A 27,958-nucleotide genomic window follows, 5' to 3' on the forward strand; every position below is an offset into this window, starting at 1 on the left:
TGGGTGGGAGGCAGCCATAAACCAGGCTTTAGAAGCCCATAATGGCCCACTGCAGCGCTGGCAAAACTTATATCACATTAAGCTTCTTCCCATTCAGACACAAATAGGATCATTATTTTTGATAACTATACAGCAAGTGCCGGATAATTCGATTACATTGCTTACTGCCGCATATTTCTGCATTTTGGTTAAATTGTCATAAATCTCACCATGTCCTTCTTATTATTGTATTTAATTACAGCACAAAACGAATCAATAACGCAGTGCGCAACAAATTATCAGAACATTGTCACCCGTCTGCGAACAGCAAGCGGGTCCGGTTCATTTTCTCCTCAGCGGGGAGTCACACTGACTGCTGCTTACTGGTTTTATTTTGATTTATTTTGATTGATTTATTTTTAGGAGAACAGCCTCTACTTCTGTTAGAATGACAGGAGCGGTGATTTACAGGAGGACCAATAAAGCAATGCAGGTTCACAAGTATAGAAGCCAGAGCTTTTTATTTTTAGGAAAGAGGAAAACAGGCTGCACAAACATATTAGTTTAGAATCATAAAGCCATTTTCACTATTTTTAAAATCCCTTTAAATGACTATAAATTAATCCCCTGAACAGATCAGTCTTCACCCCATGAGTTACACATTGTTACAGAAATTGTTTTTATACAAAGGACATGTTTTTCTGCACCTCTGGTGAAGACGAGTCTCTAAATAAATTATCTTCTTACTGCAGTAGCAAAATCTCACTGAAATTTTAATTTGAGTGCATTTATTTTGTAGGCAGCAAAAATTGTATTCTTACAAACATGCGTCAGTTTTTATCAAAGTTTTTTTTATTATTATTTGTACTTTTTTGAGTTCTTGCTCAGGCCGGTACACTCACAATATAAAACTGCAGCGAAGAGGCATCTTGAGCTTTGTTTCTACATGTCAATATTTTTTTATGAGTGATACTTGGGGGAAACTTTTGTCTCCTACAATCACAAACATAAACAAGCTCAAATATGTAGCGACTTCTCCTAACTCTGTGTGTTCGATGAGGATAAGATTGAGTGTTTCTCCAACACTCCAGGTGGGTTTGGTGTGAAATGAAAGATGAGTTTGAGAGAAAAAAAACACACCAAGTCTGAACAGGAACCTTGTAAGGAAGCATGACAGAGTTTTTGAACATAAAAATCAACACAGAAATGTCTCTGAAGACACAAAATGAACATTCAGTCCTGGTCATCTCAGCTCATGGATCTAAATACAATTAAAAACTCTGCAGACAGGATTTTCTTTGTGTGTTAGCTTCTTGCTAATTAATTATGTCAAGTGCTGTCCTATCGGCAAAAGAGCACTTTCAGGAAGCTTTAAAGGGCTTTTTATTGTGCGATTTTGCTGCTGTAATAATTCTTTTAATGCTTTTAAGACTTCTTCACCAAGGTTGCCAAAAAAAAAAAACGTCCAAAGTGAATCAAGAATCCCAAACACTTTCTCATCTTTAAACTCTTTTCTGGTTTCACACGGTCTCCTCCACAATGAACTCGATGGCATGTTGGGGCGACTGACCCGTTTCCACCATGGTGATCTCACTCTCCTCCATGGCGATGGTGGGAACCGTGATAGTCTGGCCTCCCAGCACCGACGAGGGCAGGATGACCACCTGCGAGGTTCCCTCGATCCCGCTGAGCGAATCCGACGGGATCATCACCGTCTCGGTGCCATCGTCGCTCTCCTGCAGCACGTATATGGTCTGCACGGTGCCCGACTCCAGGTCCGTGGTGGTCGCCAGCGACGACAGCGCCTTGGCCCCTTCCAGCACCTTCTGAACGTGGGCGACCTCGGCGGCCTGCACCACCTGCTCGGCCGCTTCCGGGGGCAGGTCTCCATGTTGGCGCAGGTGCTTGTCGAGGTTGGGGCGAGAGCGGAAGGCGGCGGGGCAGTGGGGACACGGGTACGGCTTCTCGCCGCTGTGGGTGCGGGCGTGCTCGGTGAGACGGGCCGCCACGCTGAAGCTCTTGCCGCAGATCCAGCAGCAGAAAGGCCGCAGGCCCGAGTGGATCCGCTCATGATCCTGGAGGTGGGGCAGCTGGCGGAAACGCTTCCCACAGGTGGAGCACTGGAGGAAAGATGGAGAGGAGGACCGGTCAGCGGAAATGCAAAGAGGACGGGGAAAAAGAAAAAAAATAATTCACTTCATCAATCATCTATCAATAAATAGGTTTAAATTTGGCCATAAAACTGAAATTATTTTTTTTAATTTTGAAGAAAATTAGTTTGTGAAGTCGAGACCAAACAAGATTCATCATTTTCTGTCTAATGGTCTGGACAATATGGCTGAAAAACATAACAATATAAAGGTTTCATATCAGTCAATATCAATAACAATTAATAAATATTTTAATTGTTTGTTTAAAATATCTGAAATATTACCAATCTGGTGATGTGACCTTTCCTGTGTTATCTACAGTTTTCCCTTTCACTCCTTGCCAGTTTTTTTTATTTTTAAGGAGCTTTAAGGCACAAACTGCAACATGTTGTTGCTAGGTAACCATAGAGACAGTGAGTTGCTAGGTAACCACAGAGTGAGAGAGTTAGTTGAGGCCCCCGAGACTGCAGTACAGTGAGAAACATTTTCCAGAAATGGAGAAACAGTGAACAAATGTCAGCCAAATGTCCCAGAAGTGTTTCAGAATATCGAAGTTACACCAAAAGCAGATAATGACTCAGTTAGGAGGTCAATAAAGAGCCAAGAAGAACAACTGAAGGCCTGCAGTCTTCACCAGCCTCAGCTAAGATCAGAGTTTATGACTCTAACAGGAAACAGAGGAACATGGAAAAATGTTCTCCAAAACTAAAACCATAGCTGGATAAAAGAGAAGATAACAGTCTGAATTCATATTTGACAAGTAACAATTAGATGATCTTCTTTTGGAAAAAATGATGTGAAGTGATGAGATGAAAATTAGTTTTTAGAATATGTGAATCCCGCTACATCTGGCATTAAACTACCTCACACTAAAAGTCTGGGTTGTTTCGCTTCCTTTGGACATGGAAAAGTTCCTGCAATTAACTGAACCAGAAATTGTGCTTTTTTACAAAAACAAAATAAAAAATCCACAAGCCATAAGTTAGTGACGTTATGGCAGTGAGCTTTTCATAAGCATGACAGAAAGTTCACTTCTGAACGGCTCAAACGAAAACAAAATGAAGATATTTGAGTGGTCCAGTCAAAGTCTGAATTTTAATCCAAATGTAGCGCAGTGGTCTTACTTTAAACGCATCTCCAGGTTGTTGGTGCCTGAACATCTTACAGTGTGGGTAAAAAATATGAGACGATTCTGCCAATTTCTCCCCAACAATGCAAAAGATTCATTGTCAGCCGTCATAAATGCTTGATGGCAGCTGCTGCTGACAAGCTAATTACTTTTTCCACATAGGGTCGAATTGGTTTGGAGAGCTTCATTATGTAAAACCAGAATTACCATTTTCAAAACTGAGTTCATATTTTTTGGGACAAAAATTTAACTTGTTGGAGCATCAACAAAACAAAAAGAGAAGAAATCTGTGTGGGTCCAAACACTAAAGTTAGACAAATAGCTAAAAGTTTTAAACAAAAGGACAGAAAATGTAGTCTGGAAAGACAAATGTTTTCCCAGACTTTTCCAGCCTGAGTAGGAACTCACTTGGTTAGAAAAGGTTCAAATTTAAGTTAACTAAAGTAATCCCGTCAGTAATCAGCTGTTGCACCTTTGTCTGGCACACTGCGATTTCCTCCCTGCACGCTTCCACCTGAACGAACACAATGAGCCACAGCTAAACGCCTGATTAAACCTGAGGCACAACAAAAGACAGACATTCTGCTTTGCTTACATTCCCACTGGGGAAGCTCAAATTGAAACCGCAGCCTCTGACGGATTGGCACTGCAAATATCTTTGAGACATAGTTCTTCATATTCTACTTCTCTGATTGCTCTGTTGGTTTCCATGCAAATATAAAGCTGATACGTACATCTGGGATGCAAAATGCACTTCAGGCGGTTCTGTTTTGAAATATAAACACTTGACAACCTCCTTAAGTTTCAACTTAATGTTGCTCATACAGCCGAGCAACGTCAACTTCTCAAAAGGAAATCACTGATGTGCTACGAAGGAGTGGATGTGATGACAGAAAAATGGAGAAACATTATGTTGGAAAAAGACATAATGCCAATAATCTACATTAATTTTGTTGTCTTCTGTGAGTTAATTCACTTCATGGAATGAATTTTTTTACTCATTTTCATCTTTTATTTTTTTGTTCAGCAACTTGAAATGAGCTGCACAGTGCAGTTGGTAGAGCTGTTGCCTTGCAGCAAGAAGGTCCTGGGTTCGATTCCCGGCCCGGGGTCTTTCTGCATGGAGTTTGCATGTTCTCCCTGTGTATGGTGGGTTCTCTCCGGGTTCTCCGGCTTCCTCCCACAGTCCAAAAACATGACTGTCAGGTTAATTGGTCTCTCTAAATTCTGCCTAGGTGTGTGTGTGTGTGTGTGTGAATGGTTGTTTGTCCTGTATGTCTCTGTGTTGCCCTGCGACAGACTGGCGACCTGTCCAGGGTGAACCCGCCTCTCGCCCAGAACGTAGCTGGAGAGGCACCAGCAACCCTCCCGACCCCATTAGGGACAAGGGTGAACAGAAAATGGATGGATGGATGGAACTTGAAACGATCCTGTTCAAGTTTAATAATGTGAGAAAACTACACTTTTCTTTTTTATTCATCCAATATTTAATACAGTTGAAACAAAATGTTAAAACTGAAAGTTGTTTTTTTTTTTTTAATTCAGCATATTTATGTTATAGAAGCAGGCTGAGCCATCTTGATCAAAGAAAACTCGGGTTATTGGGAAAATGTCCACGTAGTCAATTAATAAGATCAACAATAAATTAACTCGTTAATCAATAATTTATATCACAAATCATACAGCAAAGCCAGAAAGATTAATAGATGTCCTGTAACTCTGTAAGCTTAGGTTTTGTTGGGTCTGTAGCTGATGTCCTGCTTCGTCGTCTCTGCATCAGAGAGAAGGAAAGGATCCCAGAATAGAATCAGTCACAGAGGGGAGCTGACAGGCTCTAAGTCAGCCCTGTCATAAATCACAGGTACACAGGGAGAAGAATCACCCTCAGGACCCAAAACTGCATGAATGTCTGCGCTGTGGAATGGTCACAACCACCGTTTGTGTGTAATCATCCCACATAAGCAGGACGAAATCTGCTTTTAAAAGCCAAGACAAATCTGGCGTTTTATGCGAGTGCACAAGCTCCGCCACTGTTCTCACCTCGAAGGGCCTCTCATCAGTATGTGTCCTCATGTGAACGCTGAAGGTGGAATTGTAGGCAAACTCCTTGAGGCAAATGTCGCAGCGGAAGCGCGGCCGGGATTTGGACTTGGACAGCGTTCCTTGGAAGTGGGCCAGCACATGCTCCTCCAGGGTGCTGTTGGAGGTAAATCTGCGGCGGCACGGCCTCACCGGGCACTTGAGCGGCGTCTGGCCTGTGTGGGATAAACGATGGAGATCCAGGCCCTCTTGGGTCATGCAGCGGTGCCCGCAGAGGTCACACTCAATCTGTGGGAGGAAGGGAGACAGAATGAGGACAAAGTATAGATGGGATGGAGACAACATCGCAGTGTGTGGTCAAACTGCGGGACAAGTACATTACAGCTCAAATGCAGCAGATAATCCTGTTGACACTCGTGGTAGGGGACATGTAAGAAGCCTTAACGTTACATTTTATTGCAGCAGCATGATCTCTTGAAACATTTGGAACAATTCAACTTCTAACATGAACACATTTAAGTAGGAGAAGTGACGAAATAACTCAAAAGTACTTAATCTCAGAGGAAATTAAATGTCGTCGTTACCCATATCTCATACTCTGGGCAAGAAGGCTCTCCAGTAGCAGTCAGTCTTGCAGTGTATCAGAAGAGGCCTCTGACTTAAGACTATTGCTATATGATAGTCTCATGACATGACAAATTAGCAGCTTAAAAGCAGACACAATTAATAAATCAATCTACTCAATAGTTGTAAAAATAAATGTAACTGAAGTTTGTAGCTTATAGTTTTTAAGTGCATCAAAATTTCTAACAAACAATCCATGACTTTTTGTTTCCAGATTAATAAATAAGATGCATCACATAAATGTTTTGCATTTCTATTAGATGGAAGAGGAAACTAAAAAGAGAAAAGAAAATCTTTTCTTAAATATTTATACCAGATATAATAGACAAACGGACAGGGAATACAAAGATCTGGGAATACAAAGATTTTTCCAGATTTTTCCAATTTAAGCCAACTAAAGTAATCAGTCACCAGGAGTCGCACCTTTATCTGTCACAACCATTTTCTATTTCTATCAGAAACAATATTCTCTGTCAAATTAAAATAATTTTTATTCCAATTTTTTTTAAAATACAACTTTACCATGGATATAAATAACTGGATTTATCTGCATATTAGAGGACATCACTATGTATTCTTTATTCTTTCCAGACAAAACAGGAGTAAATATACGTGAAATCCTGAAATGTTCCAACCTGTCCAGTGGAGCGTCCGCGGCCTTGTCCTCGCCCACGCCCCGTGTTCCTCTCCTCCTCTGATGAAGGACAGCGCTGCAGGTGGATGTCCAGCACCGACTGGTTGATGAACTGCGACGAGCAGTGAGGACACGTCACCGGCTGCTTGTCTGCAATACAACGGCGTCCAGTTTTACTGTGTTCAAACATCTGGACAGCTGATCCTCCTATAAGTATGTGGCTGTTAGCACACACTTGTAATGGATTCATAATGAATGAAACAACAAAACATGTGTTGAATCCAGATGTTATGACTCTGTCGTGTCTCTGTGGACGCCGTGGCGACTGATGCACACTAAATATTAATTAAACGCTAACAATACAAATCCCAGGTATAATTAGCGACGCTTTCACATGTCTATCAGGCATTTTTTTTAAACGGTCCTAAAAAGTTAGATATTAGCTTCATGGCAGAGCAACAACCAACCTGCTGTCACGTCTCTTTTCCACCTACATCAAACCAAATGCTCCTCTTCAACAGCACAACCTGAATTTTACCACCAATTTGCAACACAAAGAGAGAAGGTTTGATTTTATAAGGTTTATTGACACCTTTGGAAACTTAAAAAATTAAAAATCCCTGATGAAAATCCGTGAGGCTCATAAGTACATCTGTGTGTGTTTGTGTCTAAAATCCTGTAGAAACTAAAAGCAGAGAAACATTTCATACCTTCTTTGAAAACTGATAACTTGGCATTATTTTCAGCTGTGGTTTAATAACTTCAATAAACATCAGGAAGTCATTTGAAGTCATTTGGTTTGATCAGGAATCCGTCATGTTTACTGGCAGTTAATAAGTGCTAATGCCTCTCAAACATTTCTAGAGTCGATGCAAAATTTCCACAAGTTTCAGGAGTGTAAATTTAATATCATATTGTTATGACATTTTATGTTATTTTATTTTTAGGTCAATATAGATATGTGCATCTGTTTGGTTGCTGGTTATTTTTGTTAGACCTTGTGTCTGAAAACAAGTTTATATCTACTTAATAATCTTCACAATCATCGTTACCTACATTTAAGACAAAGTAATTCCACTAAATAAAGAAATCAATCAAAATTTACTTGTGTCACAACTTACTAACTTTATGTAGTTGTTAATTTTAGGTGTTTTTTTGGGTCTGTCATGCAAGTTTTGTAACATATCCTTAATAACAATTGTTGACAGGTTTCAGTCAGATACTGAAATCCCTGAAGTGTCAAATTATAAAACCGTTGTGCTTTGTTTATGTAAGGTGGATGTGAGCCTGCTAAGTTTTGTCTGGGTAATTTATTCAAAGCAGATGAGGTGGAAACATGGCCAGACAAGGCTGCAGCTCAGCAGAGAAAAGGCACCAAATTCACAGTGAGGACAGGATTAATACCAAACAACAACGTGTCAACAAAGTCACAATGGTTGGTCAGCGAATAAGTGGAAAAAATTGGTTCCTGTCCTGACTAGATAACCTACTAATGGATTACATTGTTAAGATCGTCCAGAGACTCTTCTGAACAATTTGTTTCTTGTGCTGGTTTGATGCAGCTCACTGCCTTTAATGTAGACGCTGGGTCACAGATTATTTCACACACTCCTGTAAGTCCAGGCTGACACTTACATAAGTATTCATACCCCTCATACAGGCGTCCTCAAATAGTAACTTTTCTACTAGAAGTCAAGCCAAACATCCTTAAATCTTTATTTCTATCCATTATGAAGGAGCTGGTAGTTGATCCAACCAAATACCAAGCGACATATGATTTAGGAAACGGAAACAATTTTAAACTTTGCAGAAACCTTGATTTAAATTACTTAAATAAATGTTTTCAGTTTTCATAAATGTTTTAGGATCCATAAAATCTTGACTAACATAACAGGAACTCTTTTTGTTTCTTTCAGGACAGAAAACATTTTATTTTATTATCTAATTTTATGCTATTTTTATGTTTAAAAGGTTGTGATGCCTGCTAGTGCGGTTAATGTTGCAAAAAAAAAAAATCATAAAAGTGTGTAAAACACTTTAAATAGATGTGCTTTTGGCTCCCAGCATTTTTACTTTAAGCACTGGCTAAATGACGAAGCTTTTATTTTATGATAAAACCTTTACTTCAGTAATCAATTTGACTACCAATATAATACTTTGCTAATCCAAACATTAAGATTTTCTGGCAAAAGATTCTAATATTAAAAAAAAAATGACAGAAAAATCCCACCACAATACATAAATAAAAATTTACTGGGTTAATCATTTTTATTACTTTAAAAACACTATAATAAACTAAGCAATTTCAAAACATGAGAGAAATTTTCAGCATTATAGAAGGTTAGAGTAAGAAAATTATTTCTGAACTTTTAACTTTCTTCTATACAAAAAAATAATTACACAACAAACAGAACACCAATAAGGGGAGATTTTGAAAAAAAAAAAAAAAAGGAAGAGCAGCAAACACATAAAATTACTTTTTAACAAATATTTACCCACATATATATATTATATACTTTCAGGTTCAGTCTTTGTAGGTGATGTTTTAAACTCTATCGAAGTTCATAAACATCTACTTATAAAAGGTTTCCTTTTCCGAATTCTTGCAAAGCAAGAAAACTAAGTGGCACTTTGTGAAAGTTTCTTGCATTTCTTGTTTGTCAGTTTAGCATTCAGGCTCATCGATTCGTCTCTATACAGCTGGTGTCCCAGATACATTTTGGCAAAGTAAACCAAACTCTCAGTGGGTCACTATAGAAAAGCTGGCAGAGGACTGCTGGCATTGACGGTCCCATCGTCATGTCCAAAGGCCATCATGCCAATATCTTGCAATCTGCTAACCATCTGCGGTGTGTATCCCATTAGCAAGATGCACTCTGCTCCCTGCTGGGACCCTCTAATTAAACCTTTAATAAAGACAATCTCAGCTTAAAGCCTTGCACTGATCAATAGATCAATCTCTCCCATCATCTTTCTCGGAGGAGACGCATCCCTCTGACCTCTGCTGGACGCTGACTCCTCAAGCTTAACTAATGAGGTTGCAGCGCTAACACCCTCTGATTAAGATGAAGTGTCAACATGTTGACCCAGTTCATTTACCTCCGCCCAGCTTCTCCGTTCCTCGTGGCACACAAATCAATTCAGAGTCTGTGACCTCATGCATCAGAAGAACAATACGCATACAGAGCGGCTGCATGTGTGGAAATAAAAAAAAAATAGACCACCTACACAAGCCGACATGTTCATTTATCAAGTGCTTTGAATTAATCAATAGTAATTCAGTGTTTGCTGTACTGATAAGAACATCATCCCTGATTGATTTCCATTACGGTGAGCCATGGGCTTTCATTTGATTTCTTGTTATGCTCGTCACATTCTGTCAACTTCTTACTCCCGCATGCAACCGCTAATCAAAGGCGAAAAACACCAAGGTTACACAGAGGCAGACGTAAGCACAGATTGGATTTAGAAACAAAACATTCAAACTCGCTCTGCCTCCATGCGCCCTGTTAAGCTCACCTTGATGTATGAGCGAGTGAAGGTCCAGGTCCTTCCTGCGTTTGAACGGCTCTCCACATTCAGGGCAAGGGAACGGGTGGCTTGTGTGAAGCAATCTGTTCAGACACACAGGGTTATGATGAAACTGCCATTCATTCTGGGACAGGAAAGTTACATGTCAAATAAGGCTATGATTTTAGCGACTGATTATACTGATCATTAATCAAATAAAATACTCTGACATATTCTACAGAGTTCTCATTTAGCCACTTAAACCTTTTTATGCATTATAATACATTTTTGAATAGGAAAATATGCATTTTATTTCCTAGAATGCAGTGACACAGTATTACTTTAGTATACACTTGATGGTTTGTAGCAAAGGATGAATCTCCAGCTAAAAAAATACTTAGTAACGTAAAAAATGCAGCCCTTTCTGCTTGAGTTATCAATAAAGGGTAGGACTGATCAGTTGACTGTTTCTCCAATTCCAAAAACAAGAATGTGATAAGTTTTTTTTTTATCATCACTTCTGTCATCACAAAATATAAATATTACAAACATATTTTATTAAACTTTGAAGTTTATATCTCTCATGATTAACAGGGACAAATTAAGAGAGGATGAATGGAAAAAAGGAAAAAACAGATGAATGGGTTGGATTTAGATAATGGGAAACTGAAAATGCCAAAATATGAAATTATCCTATTTAAAGACTTTAAAGGCGGCATTTCCAAACTACAGATGATTTTAAATAGATGGTTTTCTGGAGAAAGTTGTTTTCCGGCAGCAGAATGATCTTAAGCATACAACCAGAGCTACAATGGAATGCTGTGATAAAATGGCCCTGTCAAAGTCCAGGTCTCAATCCAATCAATATCCCGCAACAAGACTTGAAAATCAACATTCCCAGACACACTCTGTTTAATTCGAATAAGATGAAGGTACTTTGAAAAACATTTGGGTCACAAATAGAGAGAGTAAAATCTCCAGCTGCAAGTGTTTCTATAAACATGGCCTGGAAAATACTTCAATCAAATCCCAGATTTTTCCTGACTGAGTGGGAACTCAGAAATTAAACCTCTGAGGTAATTAAAACACGAGATTATCGCACCTTCACATATAAAAAAACTCTGAAGACCGACTTTCCAAATTACAGACCTGTGAAAACCAGCTAGAGAGGTGATGGTTTGCTTTTCGCTACACTCGTGGGAGGATTATCAGCATGTGTGTACTTAGCCATACTCCAGTTCAAATGAAGGCATTAGCTAAGCGTATAGCAGCTAAAGATAAAAGAACAGCAGTAAACTGGGAGGAGTCGCAGTTAGGACATGAAAGACTATATTTATCCATTCCATAATGTTACACCGAGTATAGCCTGAGGGGAGGAGAAAAGTGTTGGGATGTATTCACCTAATGCCGCATTAGGGCTGTGAAGGACCAAAAATTAAAAAAAAAATGCTGCAGTTCCAGGAGTTTATCATCAGAACAAAAGCAGGTGGATGTTTACGTTTTAGAAACCATGTCCTGACAGAAAACTGTACACGCAAATTATTCCCCGTTAACTTATACAACAGTAGGTTGGTAGAAAAGTTGACATAAGTTGTACTAAAGGTGAAAAGCAAGGTGAGTGTTGGAAACAAGACGGTTTCTGTCGCCTGTTAAAAAGACAATCAGAAAAAATAACAGGAAGAGGCAACGCTGAAGGTGTAACCATTTCTGACAAGGCATCTCTCCACCTTATCAGGTGTTCGTTATGTAAAAATCATCAGAAAACCTACCATGGCTTTGATTGTGTGACTTTTTTCCTTTAAATCAATCATTCAAGTGATTTGAAATGAATGAAAATCAACACTGAAAATGTAAAATTGCTACTGTCTTTCACAAGATAGAGCATTATATGCACAGCAGTATAGCACATTCAGCAGAACAACTAATTAAGGGCATGCTGAAACTGTAAACAACACTAACAGATAATATGAATTCATGAAAAAAGTGCTCTGAAAACTATTCATACTTTCTTTTTATTACATTAGAATCGCTAATGTACTTCATATTTAGGGACAGCCTGGTCTCAAGTCCTGTTTCCAAGTTAATTTTCAAAATATGAGCTGCAGACCCGTGTTAATGTGTCTCGCCCCCAGCTTTAGGAACAACTGTTATTAACGTTCTCGTTGATAACCATTAAGGCAGTCGTCCTTGGATAACATTTTTTTAAAGGGGCAACCATAAAAAAATATTAAACAGGAAACCAAATGAACCATCTGTCCTTTGCTGTTGATTTGTTTCAGCTAATCAGATCAATGGAGTACAGCCAGTTTGAAAAAACTCAGTCCTGCCAAAATCATTCCAGAGACGATTTAAAATTTAAAAAAAAGGGGGAAAAAAACAATTTTTCTTGGCGAACAGCTTTTAATGCCTTTCAAATATAACCGAGGCAACTTCTTTGCTGAAAGTGTGCATGAATGAAAATGAAACACAGAATTTGGTCTGACTCCATAAAAAGGAATAAGTTATTTATTTAAAAGGCGTACAGTATCGGGTAAACAGAATCAAGTCCAGATAATTTTTTTTTTTAGGATTTTACAGACTTGTATATTGGTGTAAAATGGGATTTTGCTGTCTTTTGAAATGATTGTCAATTTTTTAAGTTTTCTGGCGTTTCACATATTTATATTTAGTAATTTAAGAGCCAAGGTACATGTTTAATTCCACTGCATTTGTATCAACAAGAAAAAATTGAGTGCACATGTAAGTCATCGCTTCTTTTCTTCCAAATTTGTATTACAAACACACACTGTAGTGCTGATATTCTCGCCGCTCGTCGTAGGATATGACCAGGCTGGTCCATCTTCCTGTTATCATTATCATCTTAATTTACTGAGCCTCCAGCTGCCAATCACATGCAGGCTCTGGCTCAAAGGAGCCCAGACATCTGCATGTCTGCTGCACAGCTTAAAGGTCTAGAACAGCATTCGAACACAGCTCAGTTCTCACAGTTCCTGTTGAGAGGAGGCAAGGTTATCTAAATCCTGTCCTAGCTCTATATTTGAAATGCAAACAGAGTTCAGAAAATGACTGAATACCCACAACCACATGACACTGTGTAGTCGGCAGCAGACATACGGTGCAAAAAACATAATAATAATAACAACAACAGGAGGAGGAGAGGGTTATTACCTGTGGTCGTTGAGTTGTTCTTCAGTGCTGAAGTGTGAGGGACAGTTTGGACAGGCAAAGAGAGCAGAGCCGTCACTGTCGACGCTACACGCCTGTGATGACAGACACAATAGTCCAGATCAATAAAAAAGCTATTTCCCAGCATGTTATTGTAAAAAATTGATTTAGTGGCACTCCTATTAGAAAGCTAATGCATCTGTGGAATACCCCTTCAACTTTTCTACATATTTAGATGTTACAACAAAATTTTATGCATTTTATGTGACAGACCAAAAAAAAGTTTCATAGAAAACTGGAAGGAAAAGGACATGTCGTTTTCTATCTTTTTAAAGTCATCACTTAAAAATGGAGGACTGAATTTCTTTTCTCTGATACCCTAAAATATAATCTGCTACAAATAACTGTCTTCGCAAGTCACGTAATTAGTAAACAGAGTTGATCTGTCTGTAAATAAATCTCACAGTCCAGAGGCTCATGGTAACTCTGGAGGAGCTGCAGAGATTCACAGCTCAGTTCACAGGAACCTGTCCCACAGTGAAACAGGATGGTGGCAGCACTATGCTGTGGGGGTCTGTTCTCCACAAGAGAGTGAAACAGGAACTCTGAGCACACAGCCAAGACTGTCATATAATAGTATAAAGTCCTGCCCTTAATCCAATCAAAAATCAGAAATGAAATTTGAAAACTGATCTTCATAGAGTCCCCTTCATTTAATTAGAAGATTATTTTGGGTCTCTACATGTGTAAAACTGTTAGACACACAGATCTAACTGCAGGAGAAATGTGACTCTACAAAGAACTGACTCAGTGACTAGGACACAAATTTAAGCCACATTTTCCAGACATTTGTTTGTGAAAGAAAAATAATTTAAAAACAGGGTTCCGATTTCATTCACCTCCATAATTATTTGCTATGATGGATCATTAGGACCATCCGAAAGAAAAAACAATTACAAGAATAAAGTCAAAAATAATATTAGAATAAAGTTGTAGAATAAAGACAACATAATGAGGATAAAGTCAGACAATTTAATAATAACAGAAGAATAAATTCAATATTTTGTGAATAATGTCATCATATTTTAAGACTATAGTCATATTATTAAAATATTAAAAGTTTATTTTAGGATTATATTTTTTCATTTTCTTAACATAGCTTTAATACTCCATCATAATTTGTCATTTTCTGGTTTATCACATAAAATCTTAACAAAACACATTTTGGTTTGTGGTGACAAAATGTACAAAAACTCTGAGTATAAATTACTTTTGCAGAGCCCTATAATGTAAGCTTCACATTTCAGAACCGGTGTTTTGAGGAGAAAGAAGTAAAAGCGTTTACTGGTTTGCGTCCTCTCTTGCGTGGAGGCTCCGTTGACGAGTGGATGAGGTGATGTCTTTTCAGGGTGGTTGCCTGCGAGAAGCTTTTCCCACAAACGTCGCAGCAGAAGGGCTTGTTGCCTGTGTGGTTCATGCTGTGGCGCAGCAGGCTCTGGGAATTGGTGAATGACTTTGTGCACACCTTCACAACAACAATGAGGATTAGTCAGATATACATGATTATAGGAGTTCTAATTACTTGCTGAGAAACAAAGACAAGTGTATAGTCAGGTGCAATAATGAAAAGGCTCTCTTGACAAATTACAAATGATGTTTTTGACTATAAAACAACTGAAAATGTGATGCTTTGTTTTTTTTTTTTTTGCAATGATGAAATCCTTTCATCCTCATCATAAAGGCCTTCACAACTCGTGAGGAATTCTTCTTTTGTTTTTCTGTTGTAAAATCTGTAGTTTATCCACGGATTCCCACACCTGGCAGACTGCATATATGTACGCTTAATCAAAATCTAATTTTTAAAACATTTCCTGTTGCTCAAAGACACAGGGGGACCTGTCAGATTTAATGAGGCCTGAAGTTCAAACTGTGTCATCCTCCACACTTAGAAGTATTACATCATCTCATCAAAGTCAGCCGCGCGACCTAAATGATCTTTACATCAAAGCAAATCATCCCTCAGGTTCAGGGAAAGGGACACTTTGATTAGGCTTTCTGACTGGCACCTTGCATGTGAAGAGCTTCTCTCCGGTGTGGCTGTAGACGTGGGTGCGGAGGAAGACGCGCCTGGTGAAGGTTTTGCCGCAGTAGGGGCACACGTGGGGCAGCGGTGTTCTGGCCCAGTCTTGCAGCAGCTTGGCAGGTGGAGGCTGGTTTGTGTTGTTCGTGTCGCCTGCACTGCTGCCCTCCAAGTCGTCTTTGGAGGCTTTGGTTCCTGATCATATAAGACATAATGTGTTGAGCAGGATGACATAATTTTTTCCATTATGGTAAAGCATTTATAGACTAGTAAGAAAATTGGGATGTGCCATTAAAAAATGTCAATGTATTTTATTGGGATTTTATGAGATGAGCCAACAAAGCTGCCAAGATTAAAGGAATATTGTGGTTTTCACATTAAAACCAAAAAGTGCACTGGCATTCAGACTGTCTCTGATAGCTGTAAATAAAATCCAGACAAGGCAAGCAACAGCCAAACGTCTCGGCCATTAGCAGTCCAAACCCAGCAGAGACTGATCCCCCAAAACAATGGCAGTTTTCATTGTGGCGAATGATGATTCCACAAAGTATTGTCTCAGCAGAAGGAGACTTGAATGCAAACGCATTGCACACAAAACATGTTTTTAAATAATCTATCATTTGTAGAGGTGCACCAATTGCAGTTTTTTGGCCGATTAACCACCTTTTAAAAGCCTGACTGGCCAATGCCAATTTATTTTGTCACTGAATATAGCAATAACGTCACTGAGTTGACAACAGTGGGGTGACTATTCACATCTAAGTATCGATCGATCACTGATCTCATAACAAGATTGGTGCCAATTAAGAAAATTGTCACAGACAAATTGTCTAAATTGGCACCTCTAATCACTTTCTATTAACTTAGAAAGCTGCATTAAAACATAAAATAAAAGTAAAAAGGCATGACTACATTTGCCAAACTGCAATGATTTCCACTGACCTTGTAGTGAACTGGCACTTAGGATCCTGAATGAAGGCCGGCCCCTCTTTGGAACGGGAGACCCAGATTCCCCAGCAGAGGGGGACAGCAGTCTCTTTGAGCTCTGTGCACCATCCTCACTGCTGACTGGGGCTGTTTCGTCACTTACTTCGACCTCATGAGTCTCCTCGTTCCCTGAGGTGAAACGATGCTGCAGTCGGTGGTAGAGGAACTGAGTCGTGTTCATGAAGTCATCTCCGCAGTGGGAACAGGTGTGCAGTGGCTCGCTGAGGCTGTGCTTCTCCTTACGATGTTTCGCCAGGCCTTTATCATCTCCAAAGCTCTCCCCACAGTGGGTGCAGAAGAACAACTCGGGCTGTGTAAACGTGTGTGTCACAGTGCTGGAAGAAGAAACGCCATCCTGCGCACTGCTCCCGTTGTTTAGGGTATAAACCTCCGGTGTGACTTCAGGGACCACCGCCACCGTCTCCTCGCCCTTCTGCCTGTGCTGCTTGCGGTGATAGAGGAAGAGCGTGGTGTTCAGGAAACTTTCTCCGCACACGGAGCAGCGGTGCAGAGCCTCCTCGAAGCCGTGCTGGGTCTTACGGTGGGACACCAGCTCAGACACCAGACCGAAACATGAGCCACAATCAACACACAGCAACACTGGCTCCGGCTTCGGCTTCTTGGTTATGCCTCTCCTCCTTGGAGACGAATCGTCCGAAGCAGAAACCTCTGCAACAAGACCTTCTGGGGTCTGAGACGATGACGTCTCTGGAACTTGTGTCTCACTTCCATCTTCAGTATTCTCCTCTGGTTCTGGTTGAACGGTGTTGCTGCTTTCGCTCTGTGGGGCAGAAGAATCGTCTTGACCAGCTGCTGCAGCCTGGCTCTCAGAGGCCTCCGGCTCACCGTTGGGGTCCAGTGCTGATTTGGACCCAGCTTGTTCACACGTCCCTTCTTTACGATGCTGCTGCCACTCTTCGAGGCTCTTAAAAAGTTTATCGCAATCCCCACACTGGTAAAGGATTCGGGGCTGGTCTGCTATTTGCCTTTCGGCGTCTGAAATGTCCTCCAGTTCTTTCTTGATACTCTGCACAGAGGGAAGAAGCGACTGGGCTTCGACCTGAGGGACGGCGCTCCCTGAGGTATCGCCCTGTGAGCCATCTCCCTGTTGGTCCACCACTGCCCTGGAGATGTTTATTACATGCTGCTGTGAAAAAGAGGACAGACCATTTTAAAATTTTTCAATGTTTCACACAACCTTCATTTCTTTAATTTTATTTAGCCTTTTTTTTCCTGTTAATTAAATCTATCCTGCAGTGTTCATCTTTACAGCATATTTCTCTTAAAGGATGCTTCCTTTAACAGATTAGGATAGGTCTTTGGGCTATATAAAACATGTTCATTACATATTTTGCACAAATCATTCTTATACAATGAGATTTTAGTCAGTTCTGTCTATTTTGAGCTCTTCTCAGAATGATCTATTTAAGGTGTCTTGGTCCTTTAAATCAAAATAAACTGATCTATAATAAACACGCCCCCAACTCAACGTTTTCATATGTGAAAATGATTGAAAACATATCCGCAATTATACAACCGTACATTCTTGAAAAGCAGAAGTAGAGCCTCCTGCACAACCAACACAAATGCAGGAAGGGGTTTCTGGATGGTAAACAAACAACTAATCACTTGTCTTTTTCAGCAGCCATTGTATAGTGCATGAAGGGTAAAACCAGCTGACCAAACATGCTGGAGTTCAGCTTGTGTTGCTAGGTAACTGGGCAGTGCCACTCAAATGTGCCTTATCAATCAAGAGGTTTATTTTCCAGAGACCAAAAAGCGGCTCTTGGACTGTTTTTAGAAGCACTTAAAACCCAAACGGATGAAAAAATATGAATTTTGCACAATAGGTTCCCTTTACATCAGTGAGAAATGACCATTCATTGTTGGGGAATGTATTTACAACCAAGGTTTCTCTGAGAGATCCAGGTAGCCCACATACAGCCTCACTCTGTGAGACAACACTCAGAAGAGCCATTGATGTTGAAGAGGTCACTCCACAGGGTTTCATCCACTTGGATAACAACTGAAACGACAGCGAGGTCGAGTATGAAGAAATTCTGGAGCTGCTTCAATCAGTCCAGTTCAACATGAGTCACAGACTAATGATATATGGTCTGTAGTAATATTCAGATGTATGAGCCATAAAGGCCACCTTCACATGTTGTCAGGCCATTTCAAAAAGCCTCCTGATTGTTATCACATCTTAAAATTAATGTGCATTTTACTCCTAAAAGACTTCTGACTCCTAATACACAGGAAGTGAGTCGCATGTTGTACCCTCTATCGATGACTTGTACTCAACACTTCCACAATACACTAGCAATAACGCTACTATTTCTTTAGAACATGACTGGTTAAAGCCTTCTGAAAACATTTAATGCTTAGAAACCTTTTTGGGCATCAATTCAGCTGAGATGTGATGCTGTTGTTGCCTGGGAAACTCTTCAAGTAAAGTGAATACAACTGCAGTTGGAGTCCCTAATTACTGCAAAGCAGGTAATTAAACAGGAAGCAGAGTGGAAAAAAATGCAAAAGCAAATGCAAATTGAGAACCACCTGCTGCGCCACTAGACAGCAACAATATCATCAAACCTTGAGCCTCACTATTGTTGCATGCATGTCACCAGTTCTCAAAATAAAAAAATATTAAACAAATATATATTGGAAAATCACTTTTTAGTCATACTTATTTTTTCCATTTTGTCATATAACTAAAATTTACTGGTATTCTATGTGACAAATCAAAGTAGTGCATAATTGCAAAGAACAGGCAAAGTAAAATTTGAGGGGTTTTTGTTTTTAAGTTAAAGTAACAGGAAGTGTAACGTGTTTGTTTTTCATTTTACTGCCATTACAACTCCAATTTCCCGTCTTGAATCGGCAAATTTACACACTGAAAGAAATTCTTAACTGGATTTTTGAAAATTTAACAATTGTACACTTTCACCTAAAATGTTAAGGTGGTGTTAGAGCTGCTGTCCTGTTGGACGGTGTACTCTTCCTACAGGCTCAAGTCTTACCAGATTCTTCTTATCTTGCTTAAGCAAACTGCATGATGCATCCACCCATGTTGTGTTAGTTTCCCATCATGCAATGGGTTTTGCATGTTACAGATTTTGAACAAAGCTACATAGAAAGTTATGTCACATCCACACGAAGACTGCAGATCATCATTATGATTGAACCATTAAAACAATAATGGATGATAATTTTGTGAATATTATAATATTTTATTATAAACAAATATTATTTGTGAATAATATACCTGTGAATATTGTTCTTTCCATATCTACCCAGATCTTATGACCGTAGATGAGGGTAGGAACATAAATTAGGAGCTTCACTCTGATTTTTTTTTCTTCCAATCACATAAGTAAAAAGTAAATTAACCTAATCTGAGAATAAAATAAAAAGATAAAGGAAGAACTGGGGGAACAATTCAGTTTAATTCTGAAAAAATTTAAATTAAAAGCTAATTCTGACTTTCTGCAGAGAGATCTGCACAGGCTTCTCTGCTGACGCTCTGCAAGTTAACAACCAGATTTTAAATTAACATCACATTACAGCAACGGAAATTACAACAGCTAATGCAGAGTGTAGACACGCAATAAACCTACTTATGGCGAATCATGTGCCAGGAAGCCATAAGCTACGAAGGGTTTATAGCGTTTCTCCAGCTGCTTCATCCATGAGAAGGCCAACGAATGATCCGTCAGCACTGACTGGAGCATTTCTCATGCCCCTCTTCCTGCTGGCGACTCAGGACGCAATCTGTCTGTCACAAGTGTCATAGTGTTTTATAGACGCATGTTTAAGACTGTAAAGGATGGAAGTCCGGGCACAAGCTCAGGCAGCCATGCCCTGAAGCTAAATGAGGGCCAGAAACTGCTTTTAACCCCGAGGGCTTTTTGAAGCTGTCAGGGGAAAGGCAAAATAATAAAGTGCCACATTTGTCCTAACACTCGGCTCAATCTGTCCAGGTTTAGCACAAAAAAAGAAACCTTATTTTAGAACACTGAAATGTTGCTCTGACTGAATAAACTCTACAACAGGGTTGTGTAAATGGAGCACAACAGAAAATAAAAACATAAACACATCATGCAAAACAAAATCTGTATGAGTCTCAATTGTAAATGTAGTCAAATTTTAGATTAACATAATAAAAAACAAGAGGATGTAGAATAAATCCAGAAACAGTGACACAGACAGTGGACTCGCCCACAGAAGAACTGGATCATCCCAGATTTCTAAAGCAGCAGACTGTTCATTATAACTGAATCATGGGGAACATTCTGGTGATTCATCTGAACTCGGCGGATATCATGTAAATGTGCCACCGTGGACCTCAATCTGGCCTCCATCTTTGATTATGTTCTCCTCTTCTGCCCCTGGCGCAGCCTTTTTCATCTGCAGTAAAGTCAATAAAAGCTAAATAATGAAGTAGTACTTACTCATACTTCTCTAACTTATGCTTTGAGGAACTGCCCTGTTATTTTTACATTAAACTCTTGCACACCAATTTCTACCAACAACATGTATGAATATCTTATAGCTTCCTTTTATGAACTTTATAATCACTCCTCCTCCAGCGTTATACATAGCTTTGTCTCATTAGTGACTCGTTACTTTAGTAAACAATGTGCTAATGAGTAATGCTGTTGTTATGTTGGTAAGAAAGCAAAACCAAGTAATTTTAATTATAATTATATGTAAACATTAATATAAAAGCTTTGTGTAACCTTGGTTGAAAAGCAGAATTGTGCTCTTTTAATGTCTACACAGCCCTCTGAGGGAATCCAGAGGCCGCTGTCTGAATGGGAGTGGATGAAACTTGTGGGTGTTTTGACACAAAAAGAGCATAAATAAACTAATAAATACATATTTGTGCATTTTAGGTGTTCCAGCAAACAACAAAAAAAGCTATAATATTAAGTTACTATTGATTGTCAAAGGGTAATTGAAAAGTTTTTAAATAATGGGTCAAAAGGTCTCGTCACTGCAGCTTGCCTCTAATGAAGAGGATAAAGAACATATAAACCTTACTGAGCTTCCGGGTAATTTCTTATTAGCAGTGTTTGTTTATTTAGTTATCTATAAATGTTAAATTTATGCTATTGTGTAGCTTTTTTTCCAAACATTTGTTGCCTCTATGGGAAATAGTTATGTTGTATTTTATAAACTAGGCTAATTATTTTTGAGATATGCTTTTCCTCATAAAGCAGCCTTCCATAGTCCTACACTTTTCCTTCATTTGCCAAAATACCAATTCTGTTTCCTGGAAAATATTCCAGGCACAACTCATCACACTAATTCAGGTTATGGTGTTTTAATACTACAATTAACTAGCTACTCGTAACATCTCTGCAAGCTGGCTCCCTTGGCAGAAAACCCGACTAGTTAACTAACAATGGCTTACTATGGATGTGTTTTTGAAGCAGAATAACATTGTGTGCATTAACAACGCTTGCTGCAAAGTTCCTACAAATTTCTAATTTGACAAAACCTTTTCCAAGCTGAGGTCAGAAGTCGCAGAAAATGCACATACATATACATAACCTAATATGATTTTACTTCATGTATGTTTTATAGGTTGTAGTTTTTTGTAGTAAGCTCATTAAACCGGTGACACATTGTGCTGTGAAATACCGAAGTGTTGAGATGTTTGCTTTGTGCTTAAAACCCTAAACAGTAAATCCCAGTTTTTCGTCCTACAGCCAAAGCGCTCTCACTATGTATGTGACGCCATTCCCTGCTCCCACCTCATAAAACACAATGCTGCAGTTGACTTAATATCCAACTGGTTTTTTGGGTTTTGTTTTTTTTTACATTTCAGTTTAGAAACATCTACCTTTTTCAGTAAAAATGCATCAAAATTGTACCATAAAAATAAAAATATACAATTATAAATCTCATATTTTCCCATTACTCACAATCCATAAAGCCCTACTGGTTAATCTGAGGTCAAAATTATAATATCAAAGTACATCTAAATCAGATAATAATGTGAGGTGACCCTTTAAAATGAGCCAGTAAATAACCACAAACATCTCAATGTTAAGTGCTTAAGTGATCCCGCCAAGATCACCATTAGTATGATGGGTAGCAGGAAACTGTATTTCATGACTACAGATTCACTTGTCAGCTCAATGTCAGTCTCTAAATATGATTCTGAGGTCTTACGGGATCATTTAATGACAAACATCTAAAACACATATTTTATTGCTTGGGTTTCCAAGTTAAAACCCACATAGCAACACACTGGAATCAAAGTAACCTGGCGCTGCATGTTCCAGTACTTACCTGTGTCTGCAGCACTGGAACGTCAGCAGGGGCAGCTCCAGATGAGCTGGACTGATCCTCTTCAGCTGTGCATGTCAACTGGTGCTGAAGGACTTCTTCTAGAGTATTAAACTCCTGGTAGCAGGGGAAGCACATGTACACCGATGTAGTCTCCATGACTGCTGGGGGAAACACATCATAAACATTTCATAAGAAATGTAGAAATACAAAATTGGCTTAGATGGAAAATATTTTTAAAAAAGCTGCAACAGTTCACAAAACTAATCCTTGCTTTGAATATTTGAGAAAGATCTCTACGTGAAGCTTATACAAATTCTTCCAGCAATGCATTTTAAGTTCGGTTGTGAACATTGCCCTCTCCTGATAAAAAGGAGTGTGTGCAACTTTGAGGAAGCCTGGGAGCAAGAGCAAAGATTTCGTGAAGTTGCCAAGATGACTCATCGTGTAGTGAGCCTGAGCTGATTGTTATTTTCACCATGCAGGTCGCTGCTCAAGTGGAGACCTCACACACTTCCTCTCTCTCTCTCTTTCTCTCGGTCTGTCTGTTTCATTTCATGGTCTGAGCCGAAATTTGTCCTAAACATCAATTAGAAACGTATCGTAATTGGTCTCAGCAGAGGTGCAGTCAGACTCATGCTGCTGCTGAGAGGGGCAACAATCAAAACACAATCTCTGCAGTGTTTTCTATCCAATCAAACCTTACTGTGCATAAAATACGGCTAAATAAAGCTTCAGATCGGAAAGGCTCTTTAATTTACTAACATTAATATAGAAATATGAAGACACAGCAGATATTTGGTGATCATTATTTTGTTGGAAAGTCTGATGAAAGATATTTAAATAATTCAGCAAGAGTTCATCTTTTTGGACAGTAAAATCTACTCCAGAGTTTGCTCCAAATGCAAAAGCACATCTTTGAAAATAAGTGTTGAGGTTTAAACATTTGCTGTGGTTTTAACAGTGAAATGTACATGAAAATAACTGGTGACTACATTTGCTGCATTCAATTCATTTCAAAAGCTTTCAAATATGAGAAATGAGTAGAATTGGGATTTTAACAGTCAAAGTTTGCTGAAAAATCATAAGAACAAACATCTGCAAACATTGCATTATCACTATGACTTAGCGCCATGGTTTGCTACTTTTACAAATAGAATTGGAAAACGTGTTGGAAAAAAAAATAGTGATTATTTTAGAGTGTCATTTTTATTAGGCTTGTGGAAGAACAATTATGGGTCAGATGTTTCTGATTTTAAAGGTTCTTATGAGCTTTCTCAGATAGGTCAAAAAGGAAATATAATTCTGTTTATCACAGCATTTTAGATTTTAAACTTTTGTTTGAATAGAAAAAAAACTTGTTCTGTTTTTATACACTTATCAAAGAGATCATTAATGCACCAGTCATGGAAATCCAATAACTGTTGCTTGACTGGCTCTGAACGGAAGCTCAGATAATGAAGAATGTAATTTTTTTTCTCTAGCCATTAAATGCATTAAACAAAAAAAATCATTTCCAGTCTGGAAACACATCAACAAACAGCATTTTGCTTGATCCATTTTGTTTTAGGTTTAGTAAAAATTAGATGCCTGTTCAGTTTCTATTGGATTCAAAGCTACATATTAAGCAACTTTTTCCATTTTTAATTTAATAGACTATGTTTATCATTTTAAATAAAGTTAAAGTTATAATCCCTGCAAACAAAATCAGAACTAGCCGGTCACACCTGTAAGAAAAAGTGGTTTTTTAAAAGGGATCAGTTCGTAATGTCCGTGGTCTTTTAGTGGCAATATATTGGAAAAAGAAAGCAACAAACATCATCAAAAGCAAAAACAAAAACAGAAATTCTAATTCAACAGCAGCATATTTAACCCATTTCGGTCTGTATGTAAAGTGCCAATTAACAACAAATATAATAATTAGACAAAAACAGCTGAAGCTTATCCCAATTATTTGGAAGCCAATTTGGTTGAGATACATTTCAAATCCAATTAACTCCAATCATATTGTTAGATACATTTCCAATTACACATCTGATCCTGTACTAGTGCAAGTTTATGTTTATGTTCATTGAGATCCTCATTAGCATCAGCAGCATGCTGCATCTGCTATTCTTCCTGGGGTCAGTTTACAATCTACTGTGTACAAGCCTCTTAAGTCTGAATAAAGAAGCAAATACATAAGTTTAAAAATATATTGAACATTTTAAAATAAAATGGACAAAAATAAACAAGTAAATTCTTCAATAAAGACTTTTTTTTCTTTTTTTTATGCTTCATTTGGGATCTATTTTCAAATGCATATTACTCTTCTCCACTGTTTTTCTATCCATCCATCTTCTTCCGCTTATCCGGGTTGCGGGGGTAGCAGCTTCAGAAGGGAGGCCCAGACTTCCCTTTCCCCAGCCACATGTTCCAGCTCCTCTGGAGGAATCCCAACCAGGCCAGCCGAGAGACATAGTCCCTCCCGCGTGTCTTGGGTCTTCCCCGGGGCCTCCTCCCGGTGGGACGTGCCCGGAACACCTCACCAGTGAGGCGTCCAGGAGGCATCCTGACCAGATGCCCGAGCCACCTCAACTGGCCCCTCTCGACGTGAAGGAGCAGCGGCTCTACTCTGAGTCCCTCCCAGATGACTGAGCTTCTCACCCCGTCGCTAAGGGAGAGCCCAGACACCCTGCGGAGAAAACCCATTTCGGCCGCTTGTATCCGCGGTCTCGTCTATACAGTGAGCACAATTACATAAAAATTCATCCATCCATCCATAAATAAATTCATCTATTTGTATCCGCGACCTCATGTATGGTCATGACCCAAAGCTCGTGGCTATAGATGAGGGTGGGAACGTAGATTGATTGGTAAATCGAGAGCTTCGCTTTTTGGCTCAGCTCTCTCTTCACCACGACGGACTGGTACAGTGCCCGCTTGACAGCAGACGCTGCGCCAATCTGCAGAGGCTGGGCCTGAAAAAGTGCAGAACCTTGTGGACAGGGGGCTGCAGGTGAACAAAGAGAAACAGCTCACCATGTACAGGGTTTCGATCCAATGCAAGTACCGTAAGTCTTGTGGAGAAATAAGGCGAGACGAGAGGAAAAATCCTCCAAAGATTACAGCTTTTTCCAGAAGACATTTGGAACAATGGGACAGTGGAAGTTCCTCGGTTGCAGAAGCTAGCACCGTTTTTCTATTGACTTTTAAATCTACATGTTATTTTCCACCATTAAAGCCCCTTACAGGTGAAATTCCCCTCAGGAGATTTTAGTGCATCTCCCTTTGGTAACACCATCTTGCACTGACAGTTAATTGAGTCACTGGATAAAAAAAATTTAAACTTACCCTATTCTAACTTATATATATATATTCCCTACTGTATATATATATATATATATATATATATATATATATATATATATATATTCCCTACTGTATGTATATATATATATATATATATATATATATATATATATATATATATATATTCCCTACTGTTATTTGTTTCAAATGTTTAAACTTCATCATACTCCTTTTCAGACTGTCACCGAACAAGTGATGTATGTATTTGAGTATTTATATTTGGCGATAAAGAATTTTATTTACACTTAGAAATATGAAAGTTTTATTATTATTTGTTGGTGAAATGTCTGTCTGAAATAATCATTTATTTAGCAGAATGTTTATTTATAAATTTTTTCTGCTTTAATGCATTTTTTGTAACTATTTGTATATTTTTTTCCATTTTAGTTTTTAAAATACTAGAATTTGTACATTACATTTATATTTTTGGGTTTATGGTGACATTGTTTTAAAATATGAAATCAGATGTTATAATCAGTTATTCAATGCTTTAGTAGCATTTTAAACAAAATGTAGTTTTATTTCAATAACTTCTTGGATGGCTACTTTTTATTTTCCTTGAGTAAAAATGTGTTCATATGTAGTGCTATTCTTACTTGAGTACAATTTTTGGGTACTCTACCCACCTCTAGTTGAATGTAATAGTCAGTTTCTGAGAATTTCAAGCATTAACTGACTAATATTGAAATAAAATCACTGTGGGTTATGTTTCTGTACAATACGAGTTTCCTTTTTGAAATGAATGACTGAAATAAATTAAACTTCTCAATAGTATAATAATTTATTGAGTGCAACATGTTTTATTGTAAAAATTTACATTTATTGTATTTATTTGCATATAATTTATAATAGTTCCTGTAGCTACTACCTATACTTTACGAAGCGTCTTTATTTATTCTTGTTGATATTCTACTATAAAATTAACAGTGTACCGTGGTGAAGGTCAACACTAACATGTAATAGATTCAAAAGTAACAGGTTAGCAATGAAGAGGCCATAAAATGGGTGTATTATGAATACTATTGGATGCAGTTGGGAGTCTTTATGCAGCTTTAAGGTAAAAATAAGATGTGAACTGTGCCTTAATGGACTCATCGTGGTATCAATTCTAAGCTAGGGGATTTGTCACATTAGTGTGAAGGATGACCTAATGGTAGCCAACACTGTGTTTACTGCTTAGCTAGTGTCAGCTGCCGACTGATAAGAGGGCAAAACTGTCAAACAATAATTGTGTACATTCTACAAGTATAAATGATTTATAAATGCTAGCATAATGTCAAGCCCTCGTGTTTCCGTGTTCCTGGGTGTCCGATCAGCAGCAACAGCCAGCTGATATGACCGTTCAAATGTAGGCTAAACTGGGCTAGCAGCCGTTAAAGACGATGGCTTTATCTATGAGCAGAGCAGCACTGCTAACATGGCCATCTTTTTTGTAACATGGCTAACGTGTCCCCGGCGTGGCAGGCAGCTTCTGCCGCCAGCTTTAGCCTTCTTTACGAGGGTCGAAGCCACATTAGCCAGAGTCGGTGCCCCGTTTAACAACTTGTACTAGTGCTGCTTACTTTCTGATACCGAGGAGAAGAAGAAGAAAAGACTCAAGAAGGAGGGCGGGATGTGCTTCTTCGGTGGTATAATGGCGGCGTCAGACTAAAAGTTAACATTAGCTGTCTCCCCCCGTTGAAATCCTCCATATGCAGTCATCACAGGTAAATGTAACAATGCGATATTTTTTTACGAAAAACAACGACAGCAGCTTAAAATAAGTAAAAATAATGTAACAAAACTCACCGCAGACATACGTTAGTCGTCGAGGAGGAAATAGAACAACTTCAGCTTTTTCTTCTTCTTGATAGGCTCGACCTGATTGGCGGAATGTGTCTCTTTGTCCACCAATAGGATTCAACTTTACAAACTGCAAGGATTTTGTAGTCCAAAAGCCCGCCACCATCAACGACAATGCTGTAGTGGTAGATTCATTCAAAGATATAGATAAAAAAAAAATTTTAAGA

At 38.8% G+C, this 27,958-nt stretch overlaps 1 protein-coding gene across 4 annotated transcripts; it reads right to left on the bottom strand.

The window, feature by feature from the left end:
- Positions 1-483: 483 nt before the first annotated feature.
- znf574 (zinc finger protein 574) lies at positions 484-27,908 on the bottom strand. 4 transcript variants are annotated; one of them, XM_044117924.1, is made up of 10 exons: positions 27,738-27,908; positions 22,602-22,759; positions 16,254-17,445; positions 15,298-15,506; positions 14,577-14,756; positions 13,235-13,326; positions 10,076-10,170; positions 6,558-6,706; positions 5,299-5,586; positions 484-2,099 (listed from the first exon to the last, which is right to left on the bottom strand). In XM_044117924.1, exons 1-10 carry the CDS (start codon positions 27,895-27,897, stop codon positions 1,500-1,502), a joined length of 3,123 nt encoding a protein of 1,040 aa, XP_043973859.1. In that variant the 5' UTR covers positions 27,898-27,908; the 3' UTR covers positions 484-1,499. The 4 variants fall into 4 exon arrangements, with proteins under 4 accessions (XP_043973859.1, XP_043973858.1, XP_043973861.1 ...); XM_044117923.1 differs by having other exon boundaries at positions 22,602-22,762; XM_044117926.1 differs by having other exon boundaries at positions 27,749-27,834.
- Between the last annotated feature and the right edge of the window lie 50 nt (positions 27,909-27,958).

The sequence above is a fragment of the Gambusia affinis genome, linkage group LG05 (genome assembly GCF_019740435.1).
Source record: "Gambusia affinis linkage group LG05, SWU_Gaff_1.0, whole genome shotgun sequence".
Lineage (NCBI taxonomy): Eukaryota > Metazoa > Chordata > Actinopteri > Cyprinodontiformes > Poeciliidae > Gambusia > Gambusia affinis.

Bases quoted from the DNA above. Each gene is read 5' to 3' on its own strand.
- znf574 (XM_044117923.1), bottom strand. From the start codon at position 27,897: ATGGTGGCGGGCTTTTGGACTACAAAATCCTTGCAGTTTGTAAAGTTG. The intron at 15,507-16,253 runs GTCAGTGGAAAT...TTATATGATCAG, and splicing joins AAGTGCCAGTTCACTACAAG to GAACCAAAGCCTCCAAAGAC. The intron at 10,171-13,234 runs GTAATAACCCTC...GTGTCTGAACAG, and splicing joins GAACAACTCAACGACCACAG to ATTGCTTCACACAAGCCACC.